The 25,010-nt window shown below is 34.8% G+C and overlaps 1 protein-coding gene across 7 annotated transcripts in view; it reads left to right on the forward strand.

Moving 5' to 3' along the window:
* Positions 1–25,010, forward strand: part of RYR2 (ryanodine receptor 2) — a 375,228-nt gene that overhangs the window by 282,409 nt on the left and 67,809 nt on the right. For all 7 annotated transcript variants that reach the window (XM_030499610.1, XM_030499611.1, XM_030499612.1 and 4 more), the window contains 11 exons: positions 1,873–1,922; positions 7,164–7,224; positions 8,959–9,197; positions 11,283–11,364; positions 13,570–13,700; positions 15,153–15,473; positions 16,836–17,076; positions 17,509–17,596; positions 19,175–19,267; positions 19,601–19,771; positions 20,745–20,804. In XM_030499610.1, the coding sequence (XP_030355470.1) occupies positions 1,873–1,922; positions 7,164–7,224; positions 8,959–9,197; positions 11,283–11,364; positions 13,570–13,700; positions 15,153–15,473; positions 16,836–17,076; positions 17,509–17,596; positions 19,175–19,267; positions 19,601–19,771; positions 20,745–20,804 (1,537 nt within the window). The remainder of the gene's footprint in view (positions 1–1,872; positions 1,923–7,163; positions 7,225–8,958; positions 9,198–11,282; positions 11,365–13,569; positions 13,701–15,152; positions 15,474–16,835; positions 17,077–17,508; positions 17,597–19,174; positions 19,268–19,600; positions 19,772–20,744; positions 20,805–25,010) is intronic.

Consider the following 25,010-nt stretch of genomic DNA (forward strand, 5'->3'; position numbering starts at 1 on the left):
TTATTTTTTTCTAATTTTTTTTGTGTCATTCTCCTGTCCTGCTCTCCTCCCTGCCCTCTGTATTGTAGGGAGTTTGCCAAAGCTGAATTGTGGATTTGAGTTTTCCCTTTAGATTTGTTTGAGTCCAACTCATACACAGGATTTTCTTCAAGCTAAGGGCAGTTCCTGGCTGCCTTTTTTTTTTCCAATTAAGATAAACTTGCATTTGTTAAGCTATGGAAGAGTATAATTTTGAGTATTGATGATGCAGTGACAGTGTTAAGTGTAATAACCATTTTGTGTTCAGCAAACATGTTAAATCTAGATTTATTCTGTGGGGAAATAGGGGTCAGACCTCTTCCTTAAATGTGGTAGCATCTTATTTCTAACCAGCCTCTTCAGGATTGGGCTTTTTGCATTTCTCATCCATCCATCTTACAAGTCCTTGTACTACTACAGTTCTCTAAATTAGTTCGGGACATCAATCTAAGTACTGGGCATTTGGACATTTTATTTATTTGTTTAACTTAAACTAATTACACTGGAGATAACAGGTTCAGTCTGACTTTGTGAAAACGTAGCATCTGCTGAAGGCTGTGGTCAGTTGTGTAACATCTGTGTGTTAGGAACATAAGAGATTGTGAGCTCCTTACTGTCTTTGTTAGAATGGACGCAAGTTTTACATGACACTAAGATGCTTCTGTACAGCTTTTCCTGTTGGACTGGGTGAACCAGGATCCTCATAAAAGAACATATAGTTTATGTCTGCCTCATGGAATAAAAATTGAACAGACATCCCTGAACATGCACCAATGAGACTCATTTCTAAAACAGAGCAGTTGACGTTGCTATAGTGGATCACTGTGCACTGGCTAATCACCTGGATTCAAAGCCACATTAACCTGGCTGTTCTGATTCTGGACATGTTTCCATTTGGCACCCTGTCAATGGAACAACATGTTCAGATCTCATCCATAAACTGTGCAGACATGCTTGTGGTGGCTTTTGCTTTTAAATCAGAGGTCGATAACTAGCCTGTGTGCCTAGTAATTAAATAGCTTAATAAAATGACATGATATTGTTCATGTCATTTATAGCAGATGAGGGGGTTTGCTCACCAAAAATAACACCAAAATTGATGTTGCCGTTAGGGACAATTCTCAGACTGAACTGGATCATGAAGACTGAGCTAACCCCTCCTAAATCTGGAGGCCAGGTCAATTTGGGTAGGGCAGTGTGCTTCTGCTTCTATGAATTAACACAAAACTTCATTTTTAATTCTCCTGAATGGGGCACTGCTCATCAGCACAGGAAGTAATTCAAACACGTGAAATGAAATCATTGATCACGTTAATTTTTGTTAGTTTTTTTATCCATGTAAGATGCTATTTCTCATGTTAAGTGTGTTTAAAAAGCAATGTATTTGAAAAGAAATCCTCACTGTGTTCGAGATGACAAGATCCAAATTGGACTAGTTAAACATTTGCCATCAAACACTTCAATTAATCTGATTTGTTTACCTTTTGTTTTCATATTGTCGGTGGTATCCTGAATAGCACACTGACCACATTTTACTTCTTCAAGCTTTGATGGTTATTTCCTTGTGGGTTGTCATATAGGACGCTTTTATATTAATTAGCTTTGCTTTTAAATTTTTTTTGTTTCTTTAATTATAATATGTGCTTATTTAACCATGTCTGTTAAGGATATGCACTTAAAAACTCTTTCTTTAGTACTCTGTCCCACATTCTGCTCAGATAATTGATTCTTTCTGCGTGACATCATGTTGCTTTTCCTGCTCATATATCAGCTGTTATTTTTTCTTTCTCCTTTCCCCCTCCTTATTTTTTTCCTTTTCCCTTCTTTTCTCTTTTATTTTTCTTTTGTCTTCAGCCTGTTCTGCAAACTTGGAGTTCTTGTCAGGCATAGGATTTCACTGTTTGGTAAGGAGACCCTTGACAAATACTAGCATGGCGATCACTTGGTTTTCTTTGCCATTTTTGCATTGTGTTACGTGCTGCTTTGTTGCATGCTGCATGGCTGAAATGCATGGTCTTCACAGACCACTAATTGTTTAGGCTGATAGATCACAGAATTTGTTAGATGGAATAAAAACCTTTGTAGTTATCAGTTTGGGGTTTTTTTGTTTAGTTGTCCGTGTGTCTTAACTAATATCTGGATTTCATTATCCTACCAAGGAATTTTGCTGAGTTAATTATAATTACTAATTTGTTATTTTGTTCTAAATTGTTTGTGAAAAACAGAGCATCAGAACTGCACATTTGTATTGGAAAGTCATTAAGGACAATTTGTAGTAGGCTTAAATGCTTAGTTATGTTCTGTGGAATTCTTAAATATTCCCAGATGTGCTTGACTCCACATACGCATGTGTACTATCTTTCTGGTATTATGTGAATCTATCAGGAGCTCGGTGTTTGTCTTATGCTATGTGAAAATCACTTAATTGAAGTAAATTTGAAGTCTCTATCAAGTGTATATATTATATGCAATGTGTGGCACAGTCATATAATCTGCAATTTTTTCTTATGCCATGATGATAGGATAGTTGAAATAGTACATCCTATGCATATATAGCTTCTATGATGGATGCATTGCAAACTTCAGCATCCATGAACATACCTAATTGGGTAATTATCTAGCGAATTAGAATTTGATTGAGATAACATGCATCTAACTCAATTCCTGCATATTTCATTCAATTTGAAGGGAAGGAACTCACTTGCTGCAGCAGTGTGGTGTTTAAAAAGCTTACAGACCATTAAACTAAGAAGAAAGATCGGAAGTTATTTTGGGATATCGCTTTTAAATATATTTTGGGATGAGCTGAGTGGATTTGCCTGTAAAGCCAAAAGATCATAGGAGGAATGGAGTTATTTCTGCAGCTGTGTGGCATTGTTGCAGCTTTTTCTGAAGGGTGGAGTATGTCACAAACGTACACATAAGCTCTGATTTATACCCTAGGTTGTTTCTTCAAAGAATGAACTAGCTCAGGTATACTATTAAAATTTTGCAAATCTTTTTTCTTATTGTGTGAATTTATTTTTCTGACTTTTTTGTTCTAAAATGAGTAACAGCTGAAGTTAAAAATCGAAGTCAATGTAACTTTTTTCAGTATTAAGGGAAAGATCTTTTCAATTCCGCATCTCAGTTTGTTCATTTCCTGTTGTTTAGCTGGGTTCAAGTGGTAGGAGGAGATACGTCAGATGGGATCAGATGAGTATTCACTATGACTACAGTTTTTACCTCTTTTCCTAGTGTGCCATAACCAACAGAATACAAAATCCTTATGCCATCACAGAAGTTACTGTAGTTTTTACGTGAGTTATGACAAGGTCACCATAAGACTCTGGAGCATGGTTTTTTACTGTGGAACTACTAAAGTCTGAACTTCAGTTCAGACTACTAAAGTCTGAACTGAAGTCAGAGTCATCTTACAGTTTGCCTTACCTTGACAGGGAATTACATCGTATTACAAAACCTGATCAAAAGAGTTGCACTTACTCCAGCAAAGGCAAGGACTGTGTAGAAGAAGGGAAATGCTCATAAGGACAGCCTCTGAGCACGGCTGGGGCCTAGAAAGTTATTTCTGTGTTCTGGGTCATCTTGAATGAGCAAGAGTTGCTCGATAATAACCTTTATGGGTAGAGTAGGGAATTTGCTATAACTGAGAGCAAAGTGTTGTATAGTTTTGATATCTAGGTGTTTTGTATTACTGTGAATTTGAATGGTACTTCTGAAGACACAGCTGCGTGCATGAAAGTGATTAGTAAATTCATGTAGCTTAAGCTGTATATAGAAGTCTTGATAAAATGGGAAATTATGCAAGTCTTCCAGAATGAATTTGGACAGTTAATAGCATTTGATATCTAAGATTATGATATCTACGATTATGATATCTGAGATTATGGAATTGTAATTCAGCATGGAATTATTATTTTTTTACACAGTGAAATAATTTTCTGTTTGAGAGCTGTAGGTGTGCATCAGTAAGACTGTACTGGTTTACTTTAATTACTATTAGTGGGCTGAATTTGAAAGGTTTTAGTGAATAATTTTGGTGAATTGAGCATTTAAATTTCCATTTTCTCAATTTAAAAACCAAATTTATATGACTAGTTTGATTCACATTTTATATTGTTTAAATCTCCATTAAGTCTCATTCTTTTCTGGAATGGGTTGTGCAGAGAAGTTGTGGATGCCCCATCCCTGGAAGTGTTCAAGGCCAGGTTGGATGGGGCTTTGAGCAACCCGGTCTAGTGGAAGGTGTCCCTGCCCATGGCAGGGGGGTTGGGACTAGATGATCTTTAAGCTCCCTTCCAACCCAAACCATTCTATGATTCTCTATAAGTATGTAAGAATTTTTTATTTTTTTTTAAACCTTTGTATCAGTAATGCACAGTCATGGGACAAAAATTAGCCAGGTAAGACATCAGGTAAGAAAGGCCTGGGTTTGCTCACTCATTTTGGGGAGCTTAGAGCAATGAATCAGGGGAGTTCCTGAAAAGAAACAGAAGGCTTTTTCTGCCTAATGTCAGCCTGAATTTGTAAGTGTCCTTCCAGTGAGGCATCTTGGAATCAATATCCATAGCACTTTCACAGTACGGCAGCAGTTCCTCCCTTCTGATATAATATTACAGCTTTCTAAAATATGTAGGACTGCACCTCAGATTATTAAAGAAACTCAGTTGTGCAATTCTTGTGATCAACTGCATTTACAATACATGCTGAACAGTGATACAACCATTAACCTAATATTTATACTAGCTCCTGGGATACTTTTAGCCGTAAAACTCTTGAACTCATGTGGTTTAATATTTGCATATATCCAGCCCCTATTTTTTTTTTAGTTGTGTGAAGAGTCCCTGTAAGGAACAGCTGTTGTTTCAGTTCTTATCCTATTAAATTGTACTCACCACCTCCCCTTTCATGATGTAAAGGAATTTTGTATACTGCATGTTCATTTCTACATCAGTGTTCTATATCTATTAGTGAAGAAAAAATTTGTATTTTTAATTTCATGAAAGTACATATATACACTGTGAAATATTGACAATAGTAATAAAACTAGTTTAATTAGAAACCCCTTTCTTTTAGGTTTCATAGATCAGTTTAAAAAAAAAAGATGGCCTTCTGAAATTTATGGCTGACCTCAGGTTGGAAGAAAACCGATTCCTGAAGCTTTTAATTTAAAAGGATATTTTTTTTTTACCTGTAGCATTTTAAGGTAGAATATTTAAAACCCCTCTTTTTGTGGGTTTTTGTTTTAGAAACACAGTGAAAGCAACTACATTCGTGACACTGAAAAAAAAGCAAGACACAGAATTTCCACTGAACCTAAACCTGTCTTTTATAGCAAATTGCGTTTTCTAATATGTGTAACAAATCCTTCCTGAAGGATACATTCCAGAAAAGAAGTTTCATGATAATTTTTCAAGTCTGGTCTTAGTGTTACATGGCTAAACTCTAGAATGTCAATCAGTTTAAATTGAAGGGGGCTGCATTTAACATGGTCGCTGAATCTATCCATCCCAGTCTGTGGTACCACCCACACTTCAGCGACTGCTACTGGGATATGTCTAAAGCTTGTCTGGTTTTCAGAGTAACTAGATAAATTTGTGACCCTTCCATCTGGTTGCAGCATATGAAGTGCCAGATTCCTGATAAATATATGTCGCTCTTGAAATGTGTCTACATAGTATAAACAGATCACCAGTTTAAATTTTCAGGGAAGTAGAGTGAGCACCCCTGTACTGCACTGTAGCACGCAGCATAAACACACCTGACTGACGAAAGTTAAGATACTATTTCATGACAGTCTAATCCACAGTCTAAGTCTGGGGTGCTCTGAGCATTTACCTCCACCCCTGCTGTCATTAGCACAGTCCTGCTCTCTCTTTATCAGCACTGGCACTCATATGACTAGTGCAGTAAAACAGTAAGGGAAAAACAGGTACTGGTAAAAAACTTCATTGTTTGGGGTGGGGTTTTTTTGTAGGATTTTTTTAGGCCACCTGAGCTTTCTCATCTGGTTGCTCTATCATTGCATGACCACCAGTGCAAAGAGGGTGGGGCTGCCTGACTAGGGGCAGCCATGGAAGCTGTGGTTCAAGTTTAACCTACTGTGGATGAACACCACAACAAGACCTCCTAATATGATAGCATAGAACAACATTCTCAGTGCTATAATAAACCTCTCACTCCTTCCTTGCAATTTATCTTTTAAAATCTCTATTACACTGAAATAGTTACTAATTTTAGTTGTACGTTTGCCTATATTTTCAAGTGGAATAACTACCAGTGAGAAAGTATAGTACACTGTGTGCAAATGACAGTATTTTCAGAAATCCATCTTAAACATTCAATTTGCTGCTGCCTTTTTTTTTTTTTTTTTGAGAAAATTTAAGTATTTTTAAGCAAGAAAAGATATTTTCATTTTTGCAGAGATTTGGATTAAATATACATACATGTATTAAATAAACAGTGGACCAAATTTGCGTAGCCTAAATCTCTTGGGTTAGAAAAGTGAACTTAGAGGTGGCTTGTACATGGCAACATCTTGGGATGTACATATGCATACAAGGCATGTTGTGTGCCAGTTCTCTTTTTACATACACAAGTGTGAAAAAACCGTGTTATGGGAGATATATATTATGTCAGAGACTGTCACTCGTGGGCCACACCTATCCTGCTATAAATGGCTGCAGCCCAGTGGTAACACCAGGGAACTAACCTTTTTGATGACATTTTATATAAATGTTCTCTTCCTGCAATAGCTTGCCAAAGTTAACAGCTTTTATGTTACTGAGAAGGGGAAGATATATGTTCAGATAAACTTGAATCAATTAAAGCAAAAATTACAGAACTTAAATGAAAACCAGACAATACACTGCAGCTCTAATTAACCCCACATTTAAGTGCTTCCATCTTGATTGCCTCAGCTATTTGAAGAGAGATGCTTTATTGCCTCTAGCATTTGTGTAAACAAGACTAAGACAGCAAACTGCATGTTTCTTAACTTGAATGTTAAAATTATGCAGAAGTTCAGTCGCTCTTCTGCTATGTCATTTACTCTTTCATTAAAACAGGAAATACAGTTAGCAGAGTGTAGGTATGCTATACAGTATGCTCAGCTTAATTAGTGGATAATTTTCCTCCCTGTTTAGGAAATGATGCAACATCAATAGTCAACTGTCTTCACATACTGGGCCAGACCTTGGATGCAAGGTAATACAGAATCTATTTTCTAAAATACGAGGAAAATTACTTAAGAAACTAATGTTCAGTCAGATTTGGGCTACCTGTGTGAGGCTACAGAATTTCAAAACTCAAGGAGTTATATTACTGAAAATAATTCCCATTACAAAGTAGGTTAATTACTAGTTAATTACAATGGTTTGGTAGAACAGTATTTATTTGTAAGTTACTTTGTAACTTTCAACTTCAGTTCAGATCAGTGGTGTCCATGAACTGCTGGCTATTAGCTCATCTGGCTTTAATCATGTGACCATCCCCAAACCACAATAACAATATAAATATTTTATTATTTTTAATAATAATAAATAATAATAAAAAACCAGGAGGTAAATGCATGTGGAATGCAGTAAATCTGTCTAATAGAATATTAGACAGATTTTTATATTGTCTTCATTGCAAAGTTGTTATTCACTTTCTAATTGAACAAAAAAAAACCCCTTTTACATTGAATTCATTGGTACTTTTAAGTTTAATCGAGCTGCTTGAGCCATTGTGAGGTTTATGCATGAGACAGTATTGAAACATTGGAGGGTAATGTGTTGCTTTGGATTAACTGTACAGTCAACTATCTGTGCTGATATCTGACTTTTAGGTCTTTGCAGTTGTGAAAAAAAAATGGTAGTTTAAACAACCTCCATGGTAATTTAAGATAATTTTTTTTCACTTTGCATTTACTCTTAAAGAATTGACTGGATTACTTGCAGATAGCTCTTTTTCTCAGCATCTTTGCTGTGGGTTAAATGAACAGATTTTACTTTCCATTTGCTATAGGGTAGAGCCACGATCATGGCCATTAATATGGTTCAGCTGTTGCATTGTAATCCTTTAGGTTGCAATATTTTGGGGTTTTGTCATAAATTGTCCATGGAATGGACATGCATGGAATACAGATACAGGTGGGAGTCACCAATTCGGCTCTTGGTAGAGATGTAAAAATAATGCCAAAATGGGATGTAGGGATTCATGGAGGTTACATGAAAGTTTGAAAATATTGCCATTATAACTGTATATATTTGCTCTGTAAAACAAACAAACAAACAAACAAACCTGGACTGTTATTCAATTTATAAAAGAATTTTGCCTGTATTTATTTTACGCTGCCTACATAGCTACTTCTCTTAAACAAAGGATCTCTGTAATTGAGCTAGTTAAACAAGGTAATAATTTGCCTGGCTTATATCATTACATAACTGATTATGGTGTTATAGTTACGTAATCAATGCACTTATTTATTTTATTTATTTATTTTAAACAGATTTGGTTGGTTTTACTCATTCCTTTCTGATGCCCTTATTCTGGAGGCAGAAATATGACTGTCATGGTTGGGAAGACTTTTTGAGCTCTAGCTTGAGATAGTTCTCTTCCTAGAGTTATAAATTGCAGACTTATTCATTCTTCTTTTTGTTAGGTGTTGGGTTTTTTTTTCCCCATCTGAAGGCAACTGAATCAGTTAATTTATACATTTAAAAGGACTTTATTTTCTCAATGGGAAACCAGATACAGTGTCCTGGTGTTCTGCAGGAAACCTGTGAAATGCTTTTTCAGTAGGTTTTCTGCTATGAAAAGATTTTGCAATATCAGAAGATGAAAGATTTTTTCTTCAGATCTTTATTTTCAATTTCATATAAGCCAAGACTAGGCTTTATTCCATGCTTGACTAATAGAATATTCTTTTTTTTAATTCTTTTTGCATTCCATATACAGGACTGTGATGAAAACTGGTCTGGAATCTGTTAAGATGGCATTGAGAGCGTTTTTGGACAATGCTGCTGAGGATCTGGAGAAAACAATGGAAAATCTTAAGCAAGGCCAATTTACACACAGCAGAAACCAGCCAAAGGGAGTTACACAAATCATTAATTATACCACAGTTGCTCTCCTGCCAGTGCTATCTTCATTATTTGAGCATATTGGACAGCACCAGTTTGGGGAAGATTTGATTTGTATGTATTATTTAGAAGTGCCATGCCACTAAAATATCTATAGTGTCATGTAGTAAGCATTAATAGACTCTCATCTCTATTAGAGAAGGACAAATCCTATGTCATTTTGACATAATTTTAATTGATTTAATCAAATGTTTGCTGTAATCAACCTAGAACAGTCTGTAGGTTTAATAGACTTTATGTAAATATTAAAACAGATGTGGCTGTGTTTAGACAGTCAGAAGTCTCGATTTTCTAAATAACTTTACCATAGATTTAGTGTGACTTTCTTCTTTTGTGAAAAGTTGCTTTGCATAAGTTAATTTGTCTTTACTCTGTCTATAAATGAGGTTATACTATGAGAGTGATGTTATTCCATCATACATGCACCTTGATTCAGTTTCAGTTAGCAGGGAATTTGGGTGGGTACAGCTTAGATCCTAAGGAAAACTGGAAGGAGATCCTGAAGAATTCAGGCAGTGGAGAAGGGAATGTGTATGATACTGTATATGAGATTTCTGTAGAGATTTTGATTATGACAGATTTAATGTCCTTTATTTTCCCAAAACCAGTCTCTACAAGACAAAATTTTGAAGTCTGAACATAAAACTTCAATTTTGTATATTTTAGGAACCCTACAGGAATTCTGTTGTCCAGACTGCAGCAAGGGAGGCAATTCTGCTCTGTATAGCTAAGTCAGTTATGAACTTAACTGAAAGAAGGACCTTGAAGAAAAGAATATCTAATTACATTTTTTCTCATTTTAGAATCTGGAAAAGTGTAATTTAAAATAGCATTAAGAGAACCGTTTTTTAAAATTTGGAGTTGTACTGATGGATTCGAATTTGATGAGGTGTAAACATCCACTTTTTTCATTAAATTATTTTTGTAAAATTCAGGAAGCTGTGACAGTATCCAGAAAAAGTCATCTGTGGGGTTCCCATGCATCACTTGTTCATCATAAACCACTTTTTCAGATATCAAGATGTTCATGCATTCTACCATTTTTGCTCTGGTATTCCATGTTTTGGAACTTAATAATTAGCCTCTGATAATTTATCACTTTTGTTTATATTGCTAATTAGCTATTCTACATACATCACACTGGTTTCAAACACCCACTTTAGGATTCATAAACTGAGAAAGAATAGTTAATTTAAATTGTGCCTATTTATTTTGTCTACAGCATAGTTGGAAAAGCTAATTTTTCTTACAAACTACTTTTTACATCTCGTTAAGAATAAGTTTGACTTATTTCTACTACTCTGACGACAAGCATCTTGAGCTGGTGCTTATACCTAATACTATTACTATATGTACAGAGTAGTCCATGATGTGATCATGTACAAAGGCTGGGACAGTGTAAATGTGGTACATGCTGGAAAAGCATTTTTTTTCAAATAGATGTTAAGATTATTCTCCCATTTTTGTGACTGAAACATTTGATAATTTCAAAACATGCTTTGGTGAAGTATTCATAAGTACTAAGGGATTATTTTTCTAATCCTTTCTCAGTCTGAAATGTAAATTAAGTACATGCTATTAACATATCTCTGTCTAAATTTTAAAATATCTAAACTGTGATTATAAGAATTAAATATCTGTTTAACAGGATTGCTTATCTTTTGTGATATATTTTATGCAGTGGTGTTACATTTGTAAATTGATTTGTTCCTTAATATTTTTTTTCCACTTTGAGCACATTTCTTGATTTGCCAGAAACTTTGAGTGCTATAGACAAACTAGAAAAGATTCACTGACCTTTTTTTAATAGCTATTAAATTAATAAATTCTCAGATTATGCAATTAGATGTTATCTGTAAAGAGTTGGTATGCCGTTAATTTCAGAAAGTGATTGCACTAGTGAAATACATTTACTATCTTAGCTGGTAAGTTGGTATTGGAGTAAATGGAAGTTTTGAATAAAGACTGCGGCACTCAGTGGTCAGAAGACTTTGTATTTAGAGAGTGATTTTTGTGGATTACCTTTGGTAGCTTAATAGTATTAATTCAGTTATTGTCAAAAGAAACTTATTTTAATTCTACAAAAATATATTGCAATGAAAAATCTCTTTATACCTATGATTTTCTTCTTCTCTTTAGTGGAAGATGTTCAGGTCTCCTGCTACAGAATACTGGCCAGTTTATATGCTCTAGGAACCAGCAAGAGTATCTATGTAGAGAGGTAAGAAGGAAAAGTGTTCCACTATTTTTAAAATTCGTGTTTATTCATGAATATGAAGTCCAGAAAAGAATGTAGGAAAAGATTGTTGTTGGAAAGATATCATAGAGACAGAAAATGCTCAGATATTAAGTGGAATGCAGCTGCTTGTATTATAATACACTGATATTGTTGCATTGTGTGTTTCTAAAATATATTCCTTAAGTAAAACAAAAATTACAAATAAAATTATCTGACTTTGCAATAAATACCACTTGATTTGATGTTCAGCTGGGGAACTGTAAAAATACGTCATGCAGCTCAGCTATTGTTACCATTCTTTCTTATATATTGTTTAATTGTGATGTATCTTTCTTTCTCATTTCCCTGGATTTAATTTAATTTGTCACTCAGTTTGTCACACACTACTTCTTTTCTAGCTTAATTACAAATTAGGGAAATGGGGCTTTATGGTTGCTTTTTTGTGCATCCTTGTGCCTGCTAACCTCCCTGCGAGTTAAATTTGGTCTGTGTTAACCATATTTGGCGAAAAAATAAAGGCACCTAGATAATTCAGTTTTTAAACCTGAATAGTTGTCCTATAGTGATTGGCACTGTTCTGAGGGAAGGCTAAACAGAACTCAAACATTTCAGATATTGGTGGTAATAATCTAGGAAGTTCTGATTCACTAACAAATCAACCTCTGCATAACTCCAGACTAGCCCTGTGAAAATATCTTATTGGTTATTTGGTGGTAGTATCATAGGAAACATTATGTAAAAAGGCAGGGACCAGTGTTTAGAACAAAATATACAGCTGTGGAAAACCAGATCTCCTTTATTTCGTAAAGGTTGTAAAATTAATTGGTTTTGGTACTTGGCAAATAAATTATGTGGGGTTTGTAGTTGAGATGAAATATGTATGTGTAAGTGACGATTTTTGTATATGGTTGTCTGCAACTGTAACCGCAAGTAGAAAGCACATAGTATGCTCTTTGTAGGTGTATGTGCTGGATGTATTTTTGCTTATGAAAAAAAGGAAAAAAAACCCAACCCTGTCGCTGTGCCTGGGAGTGCCCAGACCCAGGTGCAGGACCTTGCACTTGGCTTTGTTGAACTTCATGAGATTTGCATTGGCCCACTTCTCAAGCATATCAAGGTCCCTCTGGATGGCATCCCTTCCCTCCAGTGTATCAACCAAACCACACAGCTTAGTGTCATTGGCAAATTTGCTGCAGGTGCACTCAATCCCACTGTCCATGTTGCTGACAAAGATGTTGAACGGGATCAGTCCTAACACCAACCCCTGAGGGATACCACTTGTTACCCCATCTCCAATTGGACATTGAGCCATTGACTGTTGATCTAGAAAAAAATGTAAGTTCCTAAAAAAAAAAACAAACAACCAAACACCAGAAACTGAAGGTGAATCTTGTTACATCACAAGATGAGTGTGGAGGCCTTTTCTTCCTTACTTAGAAGTTCACAGAACTCCTGGATTTCTGTCATCTGTACAGCTCAGCTTCAGCAGTGAAGGATTTCTCACATATCTAAAATCTGCTCTGATCAACTGAATTGGAAATCAAAGAATAGTTTTAAATGTCCTCTGAAAGACCCAAGTGAAGTGCCAGGATCAGTTACTTCTTCATAGAGGCAGGCTTTTTACAATTTTGACACACTCAAGGAATTTTGGTTATCAAATAAATGTCATATTTCAAGAGATTAGAACAATATTTTTGTGCAAGATTTTTCGGTTACTGATCATTAGAAACAGTTCTCCACTCTCTGAAGAACTTGACTTTCATGGTAGACCAAGGTCTGAAATTATATCACACAAACAAAATGGTAGTTGTATTCGGTCTCTCGGTCCATTCAGTAGCTTTTCTTAACGGGAGAGATTATAAAGACAGTAAAGCTGAGAGGAAAGTAATAGAACAAAAGGCATTGTTATGACGACTTTGGATTTTCCCTGCATGTTTCTCATTTGCTCTCAGCTAAGCAGGCCACCTTTGACGTTTTATTTCTTAACATTTCACTCATGTAGTAGCAGAGGTTTCCTGGATTTCAATTTCTATAACCTGTTCTTGTGTTAATGATCCTAATAATGTAGTGACTTATCTCTTTGAGGTGAGCTCATCTTAGAATAAAAATGAGGCTGGTATACAACTGTCCTGAGGTGCAGTCAGCCATCAAAGATGTGTATCCTTAACAATGTTTGTTAATTCACAGGCAACGATCAGCACTAGGAGAATGCTTGGCTGCTTTCTCAGGTGCCTTTCCAGTGGCTTTTTTGGAAACTCATTTGAACAAACATAATATCTACTCAATTTACAATACCAAGAATGCAAGAGACAGAGCAGGTATTTCCAGAAACTCACATCGTGGTTATGAAAACACAATTTCACTATAAATGCTGCTTGCCTCAATACATGTATTTTTGCACGTATTTTATAGTGCGATAATTTTCTTGTAATCTCTTGGTTGTATTTCTTTCCGAAATCAATCAGCTAAGTAAGTCAGTTAAAACTGATTTTTTATGTTTCTAAAGATAACCAATGTTTTCATTTTGAGATAATACCATTCTAAAAATACCATTTTGGAATCAATTTATTGCATGGACTTTGCACATTTTTAGTATCTAGGATGTTTTATATTTGATGACAAAATTATGTAACTCTAGTGCCTGTTTTTGTATGCAATATTGGGTCCTAAAACATACATACAATTGAAGGAAAATACCTTTGCCTGTACTAAGTACATACTATACCCTTAGAAATTAAATACACTGCAGAGGAGTACGTAAATTCTGTGTTTGAAATACAAGACAGTACAGATACCTTCTAGTAACATTATGTATATTTTGCATACCGCTGTGTTTCATTCTGAAACTCTTGATGTTTCTTATACTAAAACATAGTTGTTGAATAAGGTCATGCACAGTACTTGCTACTACAGTAAATAGAAGTTACAGCAGAACGGTACAAACTCTGCTTTAAGGAGACTGTGATGGCTATGTAAAATGTATTTGGGTCTAAGTAGAAGAGACTGTTCTTGAAAAAACACTAGCCTGAGGCTATATTGGTACAAACACTTGGATTTACAAATTGCAGGCTAAATGTTCAATATATAGATACCTGTGTGTATCATTGCATGTCTACATCAGGATGTCAGATACTAAAGAGTTAATGTTGTGGTTACAGATATTTGTTTGTAAATGAAAGAAACTGCCCCAAAAAATAGAGGCAACTGCAGTGCCTTTTCAGAGAAAGGAACTGATAATTCAAAAATTTGAAAAGTAAATTCTTACAATCACAATTCACCTCCAGAAGTCAGTTTCTCAGAATTTGCTCTACTTGTTATGTCACGCAATGATTTTTTTTCTTCTATTGGCATTTGACATCACATCTGACGTGTTGTGGAGAGATGTTTCATTGCATTAATTTGTTTTCTCACCTGCAAAGCTTATGTTGGAAGACATTATGAAATTTAAGCTTTATTTTGATTTCTCAGAATTCATTCTTTAATAATTACATTTTTGAAGCTTCCATATAGGAATTATTTTTATTATAGAAAGTTTTATCATTGAAGCTTATATAAAAATGATTTATTGTTCAATGCTATGAAAGTACCTGTTTTTTATTGTTGAGTTTGATTTTTTTTGTTTTAGTTTGATTTTTGGGGGGGGGGGTCCTTGTATTGGAAGGGCATAAATGTAAATAAAACCCACAATTTTTATGGAATAGCAATTGAAAATAATTATTTTCCCTCTATGATTTAGTTTATTGATTTTTTTGGTTTTTTCCCCCCAATAGTTCTCAATTTGCCTACTAGTGTAGAAGAGGTTTGCCCAAATATTCCTTCCTTGGTGAAGCTAATGGAAGAAATTGTGGAACTGGCAGAGTCTGGTATTCGTTACACACAAATCCCACATATCATGGAAGTAATACTGCCTATGCTATGTAGTTACATGTCACACTGGTGGGAGCATGGGCCAGAAAACAATCCTGACAAGGCTGAAATGTGTTGCACGGCTTTGACGTCAGAGCACATGAACACTCTGTTGGGTAACATATTGAAAATCATCTATAACAACCTTGGTATTGATGAAGGAGCCTGGATGAAGAGATTAGCAGGTAAGATGTAAAAACAAACAAATGTGTGTATATTCAGAATATATACACACACACACACACACACTCTGAATTACTCTGTATTTACCCTGTTAAAGCTGAGCAGAACAACGCCTGTATTTTTACATTTTTAAACAATACAGATCTTGATTAACCAGAAATATTCAGTATAAAGTATGAGCAGCGTAAGCAGGACATTTTAGTCTCTTAATAAGCAATACAAGAAGTACCTTTAGAATATTTCTTTTTCTCCAGAATATGTACATATGCATTTTGCAGTATATTGTAATTTAGGCCATTTTCATTATACAGCAACTTTCCATTTGCAGGCATTATGCAGTTTCTTGCTATTCTGTATGAGCGCTGGATCCTTAAAATACTGATTTGAAGCTATATGTTTAAGATATGTATCACAATGACATGTGGAAATATATGTAATTTTAGTAATGCTTATGTTAGCTTCATTGTGATATCTTAAAATTTATTCTATATCAGTTTCTTTCTCAATGTTACAGTCTGTAAGGAAAAGTCATTTCAGTTTTGTGAACTTAGTTTTTCAATTAGGCTTTCTTATGACTTTCCAATACTTACTGTTGTAGTAATTCCATTCATGGTCGCAGTCTGGATTCCTAGTCTTTTGAGGATTAGTAATGTAATGTGCTTTAAGGGTATCTGCCTAAAATTCTTTGTAATCTAATCGATACATTACAAGTTGGTTTGCATTAATGGGCCTAGATGAATTGTTAATTTACATGTTCATTTTTATGAGTAGATTTGCAAAAAACTTGTGCTGTCAAACCTCAAATGGCTGGTTGCTGGATGGTTGAAACAGTCTCATTTCTGTCTACACATAATCCACTGTCGTAATGGGCATAAGAAATGCCAGCAGGCTGTTTCAGTAGGCTTGCAAATAACTAGAATATGCTTTCCACTTATTTACTCAAGCTAAAAAGCAAGATTCAAAAGAGGAGCCAGTGGCTGAGAAAACTTGTGTGTACATTATGTAGCTATATAGGTGTCCACCAATACATACAATAAACAATTTCTACATTGCTCACTAAAATTATGCAAGCAATTACCAATATGTTGACGGCATGCCAGTAAAGAGGTATTTATGATCTTGCAAGCTTAGTCTGTGAACCTGTAATTTCTGCCCTCATAGTGGCAAACTGAATTGATAGTCAATTTTCACTATGTGAAATCCTGATCACATTTAATTCTTGGCAAAACTTCTGCTGATTTCAATGGGGACAGGATTTTACTCCGTAGCCTTAGAAATAAGATCCAAGGAAGAGGGCAAAGGTAAAAGTTTCTATTTATATTTTGTTGCCAGGTATATATTACAATGCTCATTACCTTAAATAGTGTTTTCTCAGCCCATCATAAGCAAAGCGAAGCCACAGCTCTTAAAGACACACTTCCTGCCACTGATGGATAAGCTAAAGAAAAAAGCAGCAGTGGTTGTATCGGATGAAGAACATCTAAGAGCAGAAGGCAGAGGTGACATGTCGGAGGCTGAACTGCTCATCCTAGATGAGTTCACCACTTTGGCACGGGACCTCTATGCCTTCTACCCTTTGTTGATTAGATTTGTGGACTATAACAGGTATGTGGAGAGGAAAAGGTTAATGAATCTTGTAAAACCTTCCTGTTTATTGATACTGTCTCTTATCCCTTCATATGCCTAGCACTGAGTTAAAGTAGCTTTTACTCAGCCTGCCAATCTTGAAGTTGCTCAAACTGATGCTTTATGACTTTTAGGAGGAGCTGGGGTCTTTGTCAGAAGAAAAGCAAAAAGCAAAAAAAAAAAAAAAATTAAAAGGTGCAATCCAAATCTATTGGGTTAGACCTAGGATTAATGTGGAAAGATTTTAAGGCTTTTGAAGTAGGACATCAAGAAGCCACTGCTACCAGAAAGGATTAAAATCATGCATGCTTGCTTTTGTTGGCTTGTATCCTTGCAAAATGTTGAAAACTGGTTTCAAAGCATAAAGCCAATGAAGATCGTCTGCATTTCCATCCTTTTACCAAATTTTAGGGCAAAATGGCTGAAAGAGCCCAACCCTGAAGCGGAAGAATTGTTCCGCATGGTTGCTGAGGTCTTCATTTACTGGTCAAAGTCTCATGTAAGTAATTCCTTAGTAACTACTTGTTTTAATTAACTTTCTTAATAGGCAGATCAATTATTTAGTTGTCGTGTTGAGAAAACACATTTAATGACAGAAGCGAAACTGCAGATGGGAAGTTATTAATGACTTTCAGTTTTCTGGCACTCTTGAAATGCCTGAATAGCTAGGGAAGTTGATGAGTGTTTTGTAGCATAGTAACACTGATCATAGATATTTTTCGTATAAAATTCCAATTTGTTTGTTGTGGTGTTTTGGGGTGGGGAGTTTTCGTTTGTTTTGGGTTTGGTTTTGTTGTTTTTTGGGTTTTTGTTTTGTTTTGTTTTATATATATATATGTATTAAGTTCATTGAGGTTTGTGTCCTTACCCCCCTTTTTCTGTTATTATTTTCACCCTCAAAGCCCTTTTATAACCAGGAGGTATGGTTACTAAACTTTTAGTAGTTGCCTCATTAAAGTCCATTTTCCTGAATTGTACAGTCTGTCTGCTTGAGCCTCTGGGAAAACTTATAATAAAAATTATGTGGAAAGATCCTCAACATGACTAATGCAACAAGGGTTTCCTGAAGGACATGTGCAGCTTTCTTTATGGTCACTTAGATTGTGTTGCAGTGTAGATCTGTATTTCTTTAACAAAAATTAAAGGTATGTAATTCAATTATTAAGCCTAGATCTGTAACTGGATTTAATGTAGGAAAGTCAGTAAGTGTTCTAAGAGCAAGGAAGTAGCAAATATATCTTACAAGTAATTCTCAGAATATTTTTTTCCCTAGATGATACTATTTCATATTTCATATATTTTACCAGTGAAGGATTTCTTCTTAATTCCACTTACACAGAATTTACCTTTGGTTCTGAAGTCTGAGTCCTCTGGTTCATATGCAATAACCAAGGGGTCTGCCTTAAGACTTAATCAGGCATCATCACTGATAGTGCTTAAATAAAAATAAAACATGATTCAAGTGAATACTGGATCAAAAATAAATAAATAAACACAACAGAAGAGTATTTCTGTATGGATTGTTTATATTAAATTTCCTTTCTGCTGTAACTACAATTCTCTCAACTATGTATTTGCATAGTTGTGCCTGAATTTGACTGTGAGATTATTATAAACATCACTGTGCACAGAAACTCTAGGTAGATCATCAAATTGCTTCTGTATTCGTAAGTTCAGTTTTTTATTTAAAGTTCCCTGTGTATCTGAATATAACTGGATTTATAAGGGGGGGGGGGGAGAATGAGAAATGGATTATTTACTACTAAAGAAAATCCAGACAACGTTTTTATATTGAGTTACAAGAGGATTTTTGTCATAGATTTTTATCAATCAATCATAGCTGTTTCAAAGCCAGAGAAACATTTTTTTCTCACTAACATAGGAAAAAAAAAACCCAAAATACACAATCGCCTGAGCTATGTCATGTAAATAAAGTTGGCCATTATTGTTCATCTTTTTCTGTCCTTGGTAGATTTTAGAAATTTCCAGTTAATTTGTATTTTTATTTAAGGTTTCTTTAGATAGATTCCTCATATATTGTAAGTCCTTCTGACTGAGATCTTATCTATATTTCTAGAATTTCAAAAGGGAAGAGCAGAACTTCGTGGTACAAAATGAAATCAACAACATGTCATTCCTTATCAGTGACACCAAATCTAAGATGTCTAAGGTAGTGTGAAGATTTTTATTTTTTTCTTTTTGCAGAGGGGAAAGAGACAGAAGAACTAAAGAGAAGGACTTTTTTTTTTTTGTTCGTGTTTTTGGTAATGGTATCTGTTGAAAACACTGGGTTGAAAATAAAAACATAGTCATTTGAGAAATACAGTGGACTTTCAAGATATTGGTGCAAAATATTGGCAATTATATAACGGCAGTTCTATTGTATAGGGTTGCAGCTACATAGGTAGAAAGGAAATTGTCAAACCAGACACAAGTGCAAAGTTGCTAGGGCAATTCTTTTATTAAATACTGGATTCTTTTACATCTTTGCTTTATGCTGCAGGCAGCAGTTTCTGACCAGGAGAGGAAAAAGATGAAGCGAAAAGGTGACCGGTACTCTATGCAGACTTCTCTCATTGTAGCAGCACTGAAGAGATTACTTCCCATTGGCCTAAACATTTGTGCTCCTGGAGACCAGGAGCTAATTGCACTGGCCAAAAATCGCTTCAGTATGGTAGGTGCTCTTTTTGCACTTTTTAGAAGTAGAAATATTTTACTATTATTTAAGAATAATTTACTAATTAAATTCTTTGAGTATTTTCCCCCATCCTCATTCTTACAGCAGGACACAAATAATCAAGACTATAATTCTGTTGTATAAAGGCACTATGGTAGACCATAATCCACATATTCTCATTTTCAGCGCATAAAACATTTCAGTCTGGACAGATTTATTTCCTTAGTGAATGTCTATATGAATAGAGATACTGTTCTTAAATTAAACCAGTTATTTCTCTTTCTTGATTTTTAATGCTAAAATGTGTTTACTATATTTTATGAAGATTAAATTCGAAAATGCAGATAAGAACTGGATGTTTCCTAACTTCTATGTCCAGTATCATAGCATATTCCTTTTGATCACATCCATGTAAATGCAAGAATTTCTGTAAGGATAGACTGTCTTAAAAGTGATTCTTGTAGGAGTAAAATCACAGTGAAATAATGTGACTGTAATTTGGAATATGCTCCTTTCTCAAGCTGTGCTGCTTTATACACCCTAGTGGGTTATATGGCCTTGGACAGCTGAACTAAATGCTTATAAAGGATAAAAGGTCTCCAGAAGGAAAAAAAAAAATCAAATCAGAGAAGTCTGTGTTTGTGATTCTGGTTTCATTTGGTCAAACTCTGGTTGAAGTATGTATGTATGTATATACTAGTAATTTTAATTCAGATTTGCATTTTGTGTGTTACTGTGAAAAAATATGGATGATGCCATCCAGAACTTGTTCCTGTGAGCTTTGATACGGCTAGCTGTGGCCTGATACAAAAAGACGTGTCACCACTAAGATTCAGCTCAATCTTCCACAGTCAGTTTTACTCATCATCTGAACTAAACCCAAGGTTGACATTTGTATGAATAATATCTTATATTCCTTCTTCTAATTACCTTCTGTTCCTAATTTATATGATTTGTACTTTGTTGACAGAAAGATACTGAAGATGAAGTACGAGATATCATCCGTAGTAATCTTCATCTCCAGGGCAAGGTAATCTACATGCGGTTTTTTAACATGATTTTTCTTCCCTTTAAGTAATTTGTCGGTGCTATATAATGACAACCTACCTTGGTTCATTAGGATAACTTGTAGTTCCTTTTTTCTTTCAAGTCACTTTTTCATGTAAATTATTAAATGTTAGGGTTTTAATTTGTTTATAGGCATTATATACAATTATATGTGTCCCTTCAAATCCCTGCCTATGCACGTTACTATGAAATTGGAGATGGAAGTGAGGTTTACCACTGTTTAAACTCTGCCTTCTATTATTCAGGATAGAAGCTGCAAAATGCTCAAAGTTATTTTGTATCAGTTTGAAGCATAAAGTAAAAGGAAGCTGCCACTTTGGCATACTCTGTAAAGTGAAAAATCTCCACTTTGCTCAGTTTTGTTCCTATTTTTCATCCAGAAAAAAGAAAATATTTTGGGAAAAGTGTACATTTTTGTTATGAAATTCCAGCTAGTGCCAGATGAATAGCTCTAAGGAAGAAGTGTTGAACTGGACCAATGTAGCTGAACTATTTTGTTAATGCTTCAGATAGTGGCAAAGAAGAAGCCATAATATAGGAGTGTAATAAAATGATGTACGTTTCTTCTCTGTTGAAGGAAGATGCAATCAGACCTATGGATGGTGCTTTATTTAGGATTGTCCTTTACCTCCTCCCCCCACCCCAGATTTTATTCACCTCAAGGAAAAAACTAACTAGTATTTCCTGTGCTCATTAAATGGTTACAAGACAATAAACATGTGAGTTGGAAATTCGGCTTTTTTTTTTTTTTCTTCTGAATGCATATATAAGAATCATCCAGAAGTCTAGATTCCACTGCAATTCAGTGCATGGCAATAAGTATTGTATTTTGTTTTGTTTCTTCTTCTTTTTTCTTTAAGACTTGGTAATGGGGTGGTTTTTCCTGAATAATATCTGAAGATTCAAGCAACATTTTGTGAAGTTTGGGGTTTCTGGGAGCTCACAAGAAGGATACATCATTTTGCAAAGCTAACAGTGTTTTTCATAAAATATTGCAAATAAAAGTCCAATAGTTTAAAGTTATAGGGATTGCACATAGAAAAGTTTACCACTGAAAACAAAAGATTTGGTTAAATCCTATGAAAAGCTTGAAACATTTATATAGCAAATGTTGTTATATATTTCAGTCTGGATGTGAGGAAAAAATTCTTTACAATGAGGGTCGTAAAATACTGGAGCAGGTTGCCCAGAGAGGTGGTGGATGCACCATCCCTGGAGACATTCAAGGCTAGGCTGGATTTGGTTCTGAGCAACCACATATAGTTGAAAATCTACATGCTTGTTGCAGGGGGCTTGGGCTAGATGGCCTTTGAAAGTTCCTTCCAACCCAAATTATTCTATGAGTCTACGATTTATGATTCTGTGATATACTAAGAAGCAGAATAAACCACACAGTCAAAGTGCTAGAAAGAAAAGAGCATTTATGACGATCTTAATGAGCAGCAGTACTTAAGCAATGTGCATGCCATGAACATACAAATCTTAAAAGTGTTGTGATTTTGTGTGAACTTCAGTAATATTTTCTTAATGATGAAGATAGGTATTTCTGTTGTGACATTTTCAGTATTTGTATATCGTCTCCTTGTGAGCCATGTAGTTTTAATTCTTGTCTGGCATTTCATGCTGCTTCTCAGCGCTTGTCCTCCTCTTTCAAATACTTCAGTTTCTATTTTGTTTCTTTAGGGTTACATTCTGCATACAGCTATTAAGAATTTTCTGTCTGTTACTGCTTGCTTGCCTTAGAATAATGATACTTACTACCTTGATCTGTGCTTTCTCTTCAGGAACTTCCTTTGGTTCAATTAAAAGTTTGCTATTATTCAGGAGCATATCACCTCCTCTGTTTATAACACATGGGAATAAATATATATTAAAAATTCTTATATTGGTGAAATTTCATGGTGCCTTGATAATTAAGAAGGAAGTAATCTTAGCTAATCCAAGTATATACTGAAGGGTTTTCCAGTTGTTAAATTTTCAGTACTGGCATTGGATTTTCCTAATTGTAAAATGGATTCCCAGTAGAAGATGACATTCTGAAAGGGAACCACATAAATGTAGCTAGCAAAGCTAAATAGCTATTGTAGCTAGCTTTATTTTGTAGCCACCTACACATTGCTTTACTAGCTTTGAAGAGCTCTGGTTTTGACATGTATGAGAAAAGTAGTCAACTCAATTACGGACAAAATATGTCATTTCAAAACTTCAATTTGTTATTGTATTTATTATCTTTATTATGATTTGTTATTTATTGCTAAATAGTTTGTTCTCAGTGGCTTGAAATACATCTTTTCATGACTTATTTAGCACTGACACATTCTAGAGTTCACATTAAACCTAGGTGTTTAACTTAATTATTTAAAAGTATAATGTATAAAGTTAAATTCAGTAGTTATTTACAAAGTACAATATAATTTATTCCACAATGTCATTAGTATTCAGTCATTATCATGGCTGAATCAAGTACACATCAGATGCAGTCAAGTATGATGATTCTTGTTAAGAAAAATTATGCCATTGTGCTATATGCATATGCTAGCCTTTTGTTGTCTAAGTCAGACATAAAAGGAATGTAGGCCAAATGGTCTTATAAATTTAAATTATTATTTAATATTATGAATGAATATGTATCTTAGTTAAAATGGTGTTGGTGTAAGGTGGCTTTCAAAATAGGAAAAATACCACTTACTGGAAAGGCTGGTTTTTCTTCCAACCATAGCAATATTCTTTCTTCAAATGGTTGTCTGTTAACCACTTTTGCTTCTCGGACACCATGTTCTATCACTAAAATGTAATTTATCTTTATTTCTTTTTGGAGAACTGCACTGTTTGAGAATCATCCTTCTGAATCTAGCTATTAATGTTGTGGCGTCTGTTTCATGCATTTGTCTACCTTTGTCTACATTTGTCTTCACCCTGTTTCTGTCTTTCCTTTCCTTGCATGCCTGCATGCTGTTACTCAGTACCGAGCCTTTTATTTCAAGAAATTGATGATGAAACTTGCATTCATTTTGACATGGATGAAGCTCAAGTCACCAAAATCTTCTTCCAGCCATGCTAATTCACACCTTGAAATGTCAACTACTCATACCCTTAGAAAACTACCTATACAAAAAAGCTGTACCTTGGTAGAATGTGAGGAGTCCTCAGATCAAAAGACATCTTCACCTGTGATTAAAAAATCTTTTGTGGACTATACATTCATGACGATCCAGTCAAATGCTCACACAAAGACTATGGATGTGACAGTTAAGAAATGGAAAAGCCGAAAGGTGGAAGAAATGCCTGCCAATTGTGGCTTTCTAGGTTGTAATAAACTATTATTGAGCGACTGTGTAAGTTTATAATCATTCCTGGAACTTCAGTAAACTGTGTATCTTAAGATGTTTTGTGGCAGTAAATTAGCATTATTGTCTCATCTTAAGCACAAATTGAAATCTGGATCCACAGAGATGTTTTATAAAAGTAAGTGTTGAGTTTAAGCCCTATTTGAGTCTGTAGGGTTTAGGCTCCTAAATGCTCTAGGAATCCAGGCCAGCATGATGTAAACCTAAATTGCACAATCAGGAATGATCACTGGCCACAGCTCTCAGTAAAATGGGTTACAGATTGAATTTACCTTCAGTGTCATTGGCACAAAAAGGGGTCAGAAAGTATGTTGCGTCAGTGTTGATTAGCAGAAGCACTGGGGAGACAAAATGAACCAAAAAAGACATTGCTACTGGTAAAACAGAGAATCACAGATCACTGAAATGGAAAAAATGAAATGCAAAGAGAAAAACAAGAAAAAAAACCCGCATTTTTTTTTCATACAGTTCTTTCTTTACAATTTGTAGGAAAATGCATCTTGAATTCATTTTCATAAACGAACTTTTCAGTTTTTAGATAGCAATCAGTCAAATTAGGATTTTATAACAATTGAAAAAAACTGAAATAAAAAAAATTAAACATAAATAAGATCAGTATTACTGATTTCCATGACTGAAAACTAAATAATCCCAACTAATAGAACAACAATTTGTTTGGTTTAGTAACTGGACTGTCAGTGTAGTTATGTCTACCTACCTCATACTCATTACTTTTCCTCAAATAATATATTAATTGCTGTTGCCAGTGCTGTTTGCTGGCCAATGATCATTTGTTCTTTGTATGATTATTAGACTTCTAG

This window comes from Strigops habroptila, chromosome 10 (genome assembly GCF_004027225.2).
Source record: "Strigops habroptila isolate Jane chromosome 10, bStrHab1.2.pri, whole genome shotgun sequence".
NCBI lineage: Eukaryota > Metazoa > Chordata > Aves > Psittaciformes > Psittacidae > Strigops > Strigops habroptila.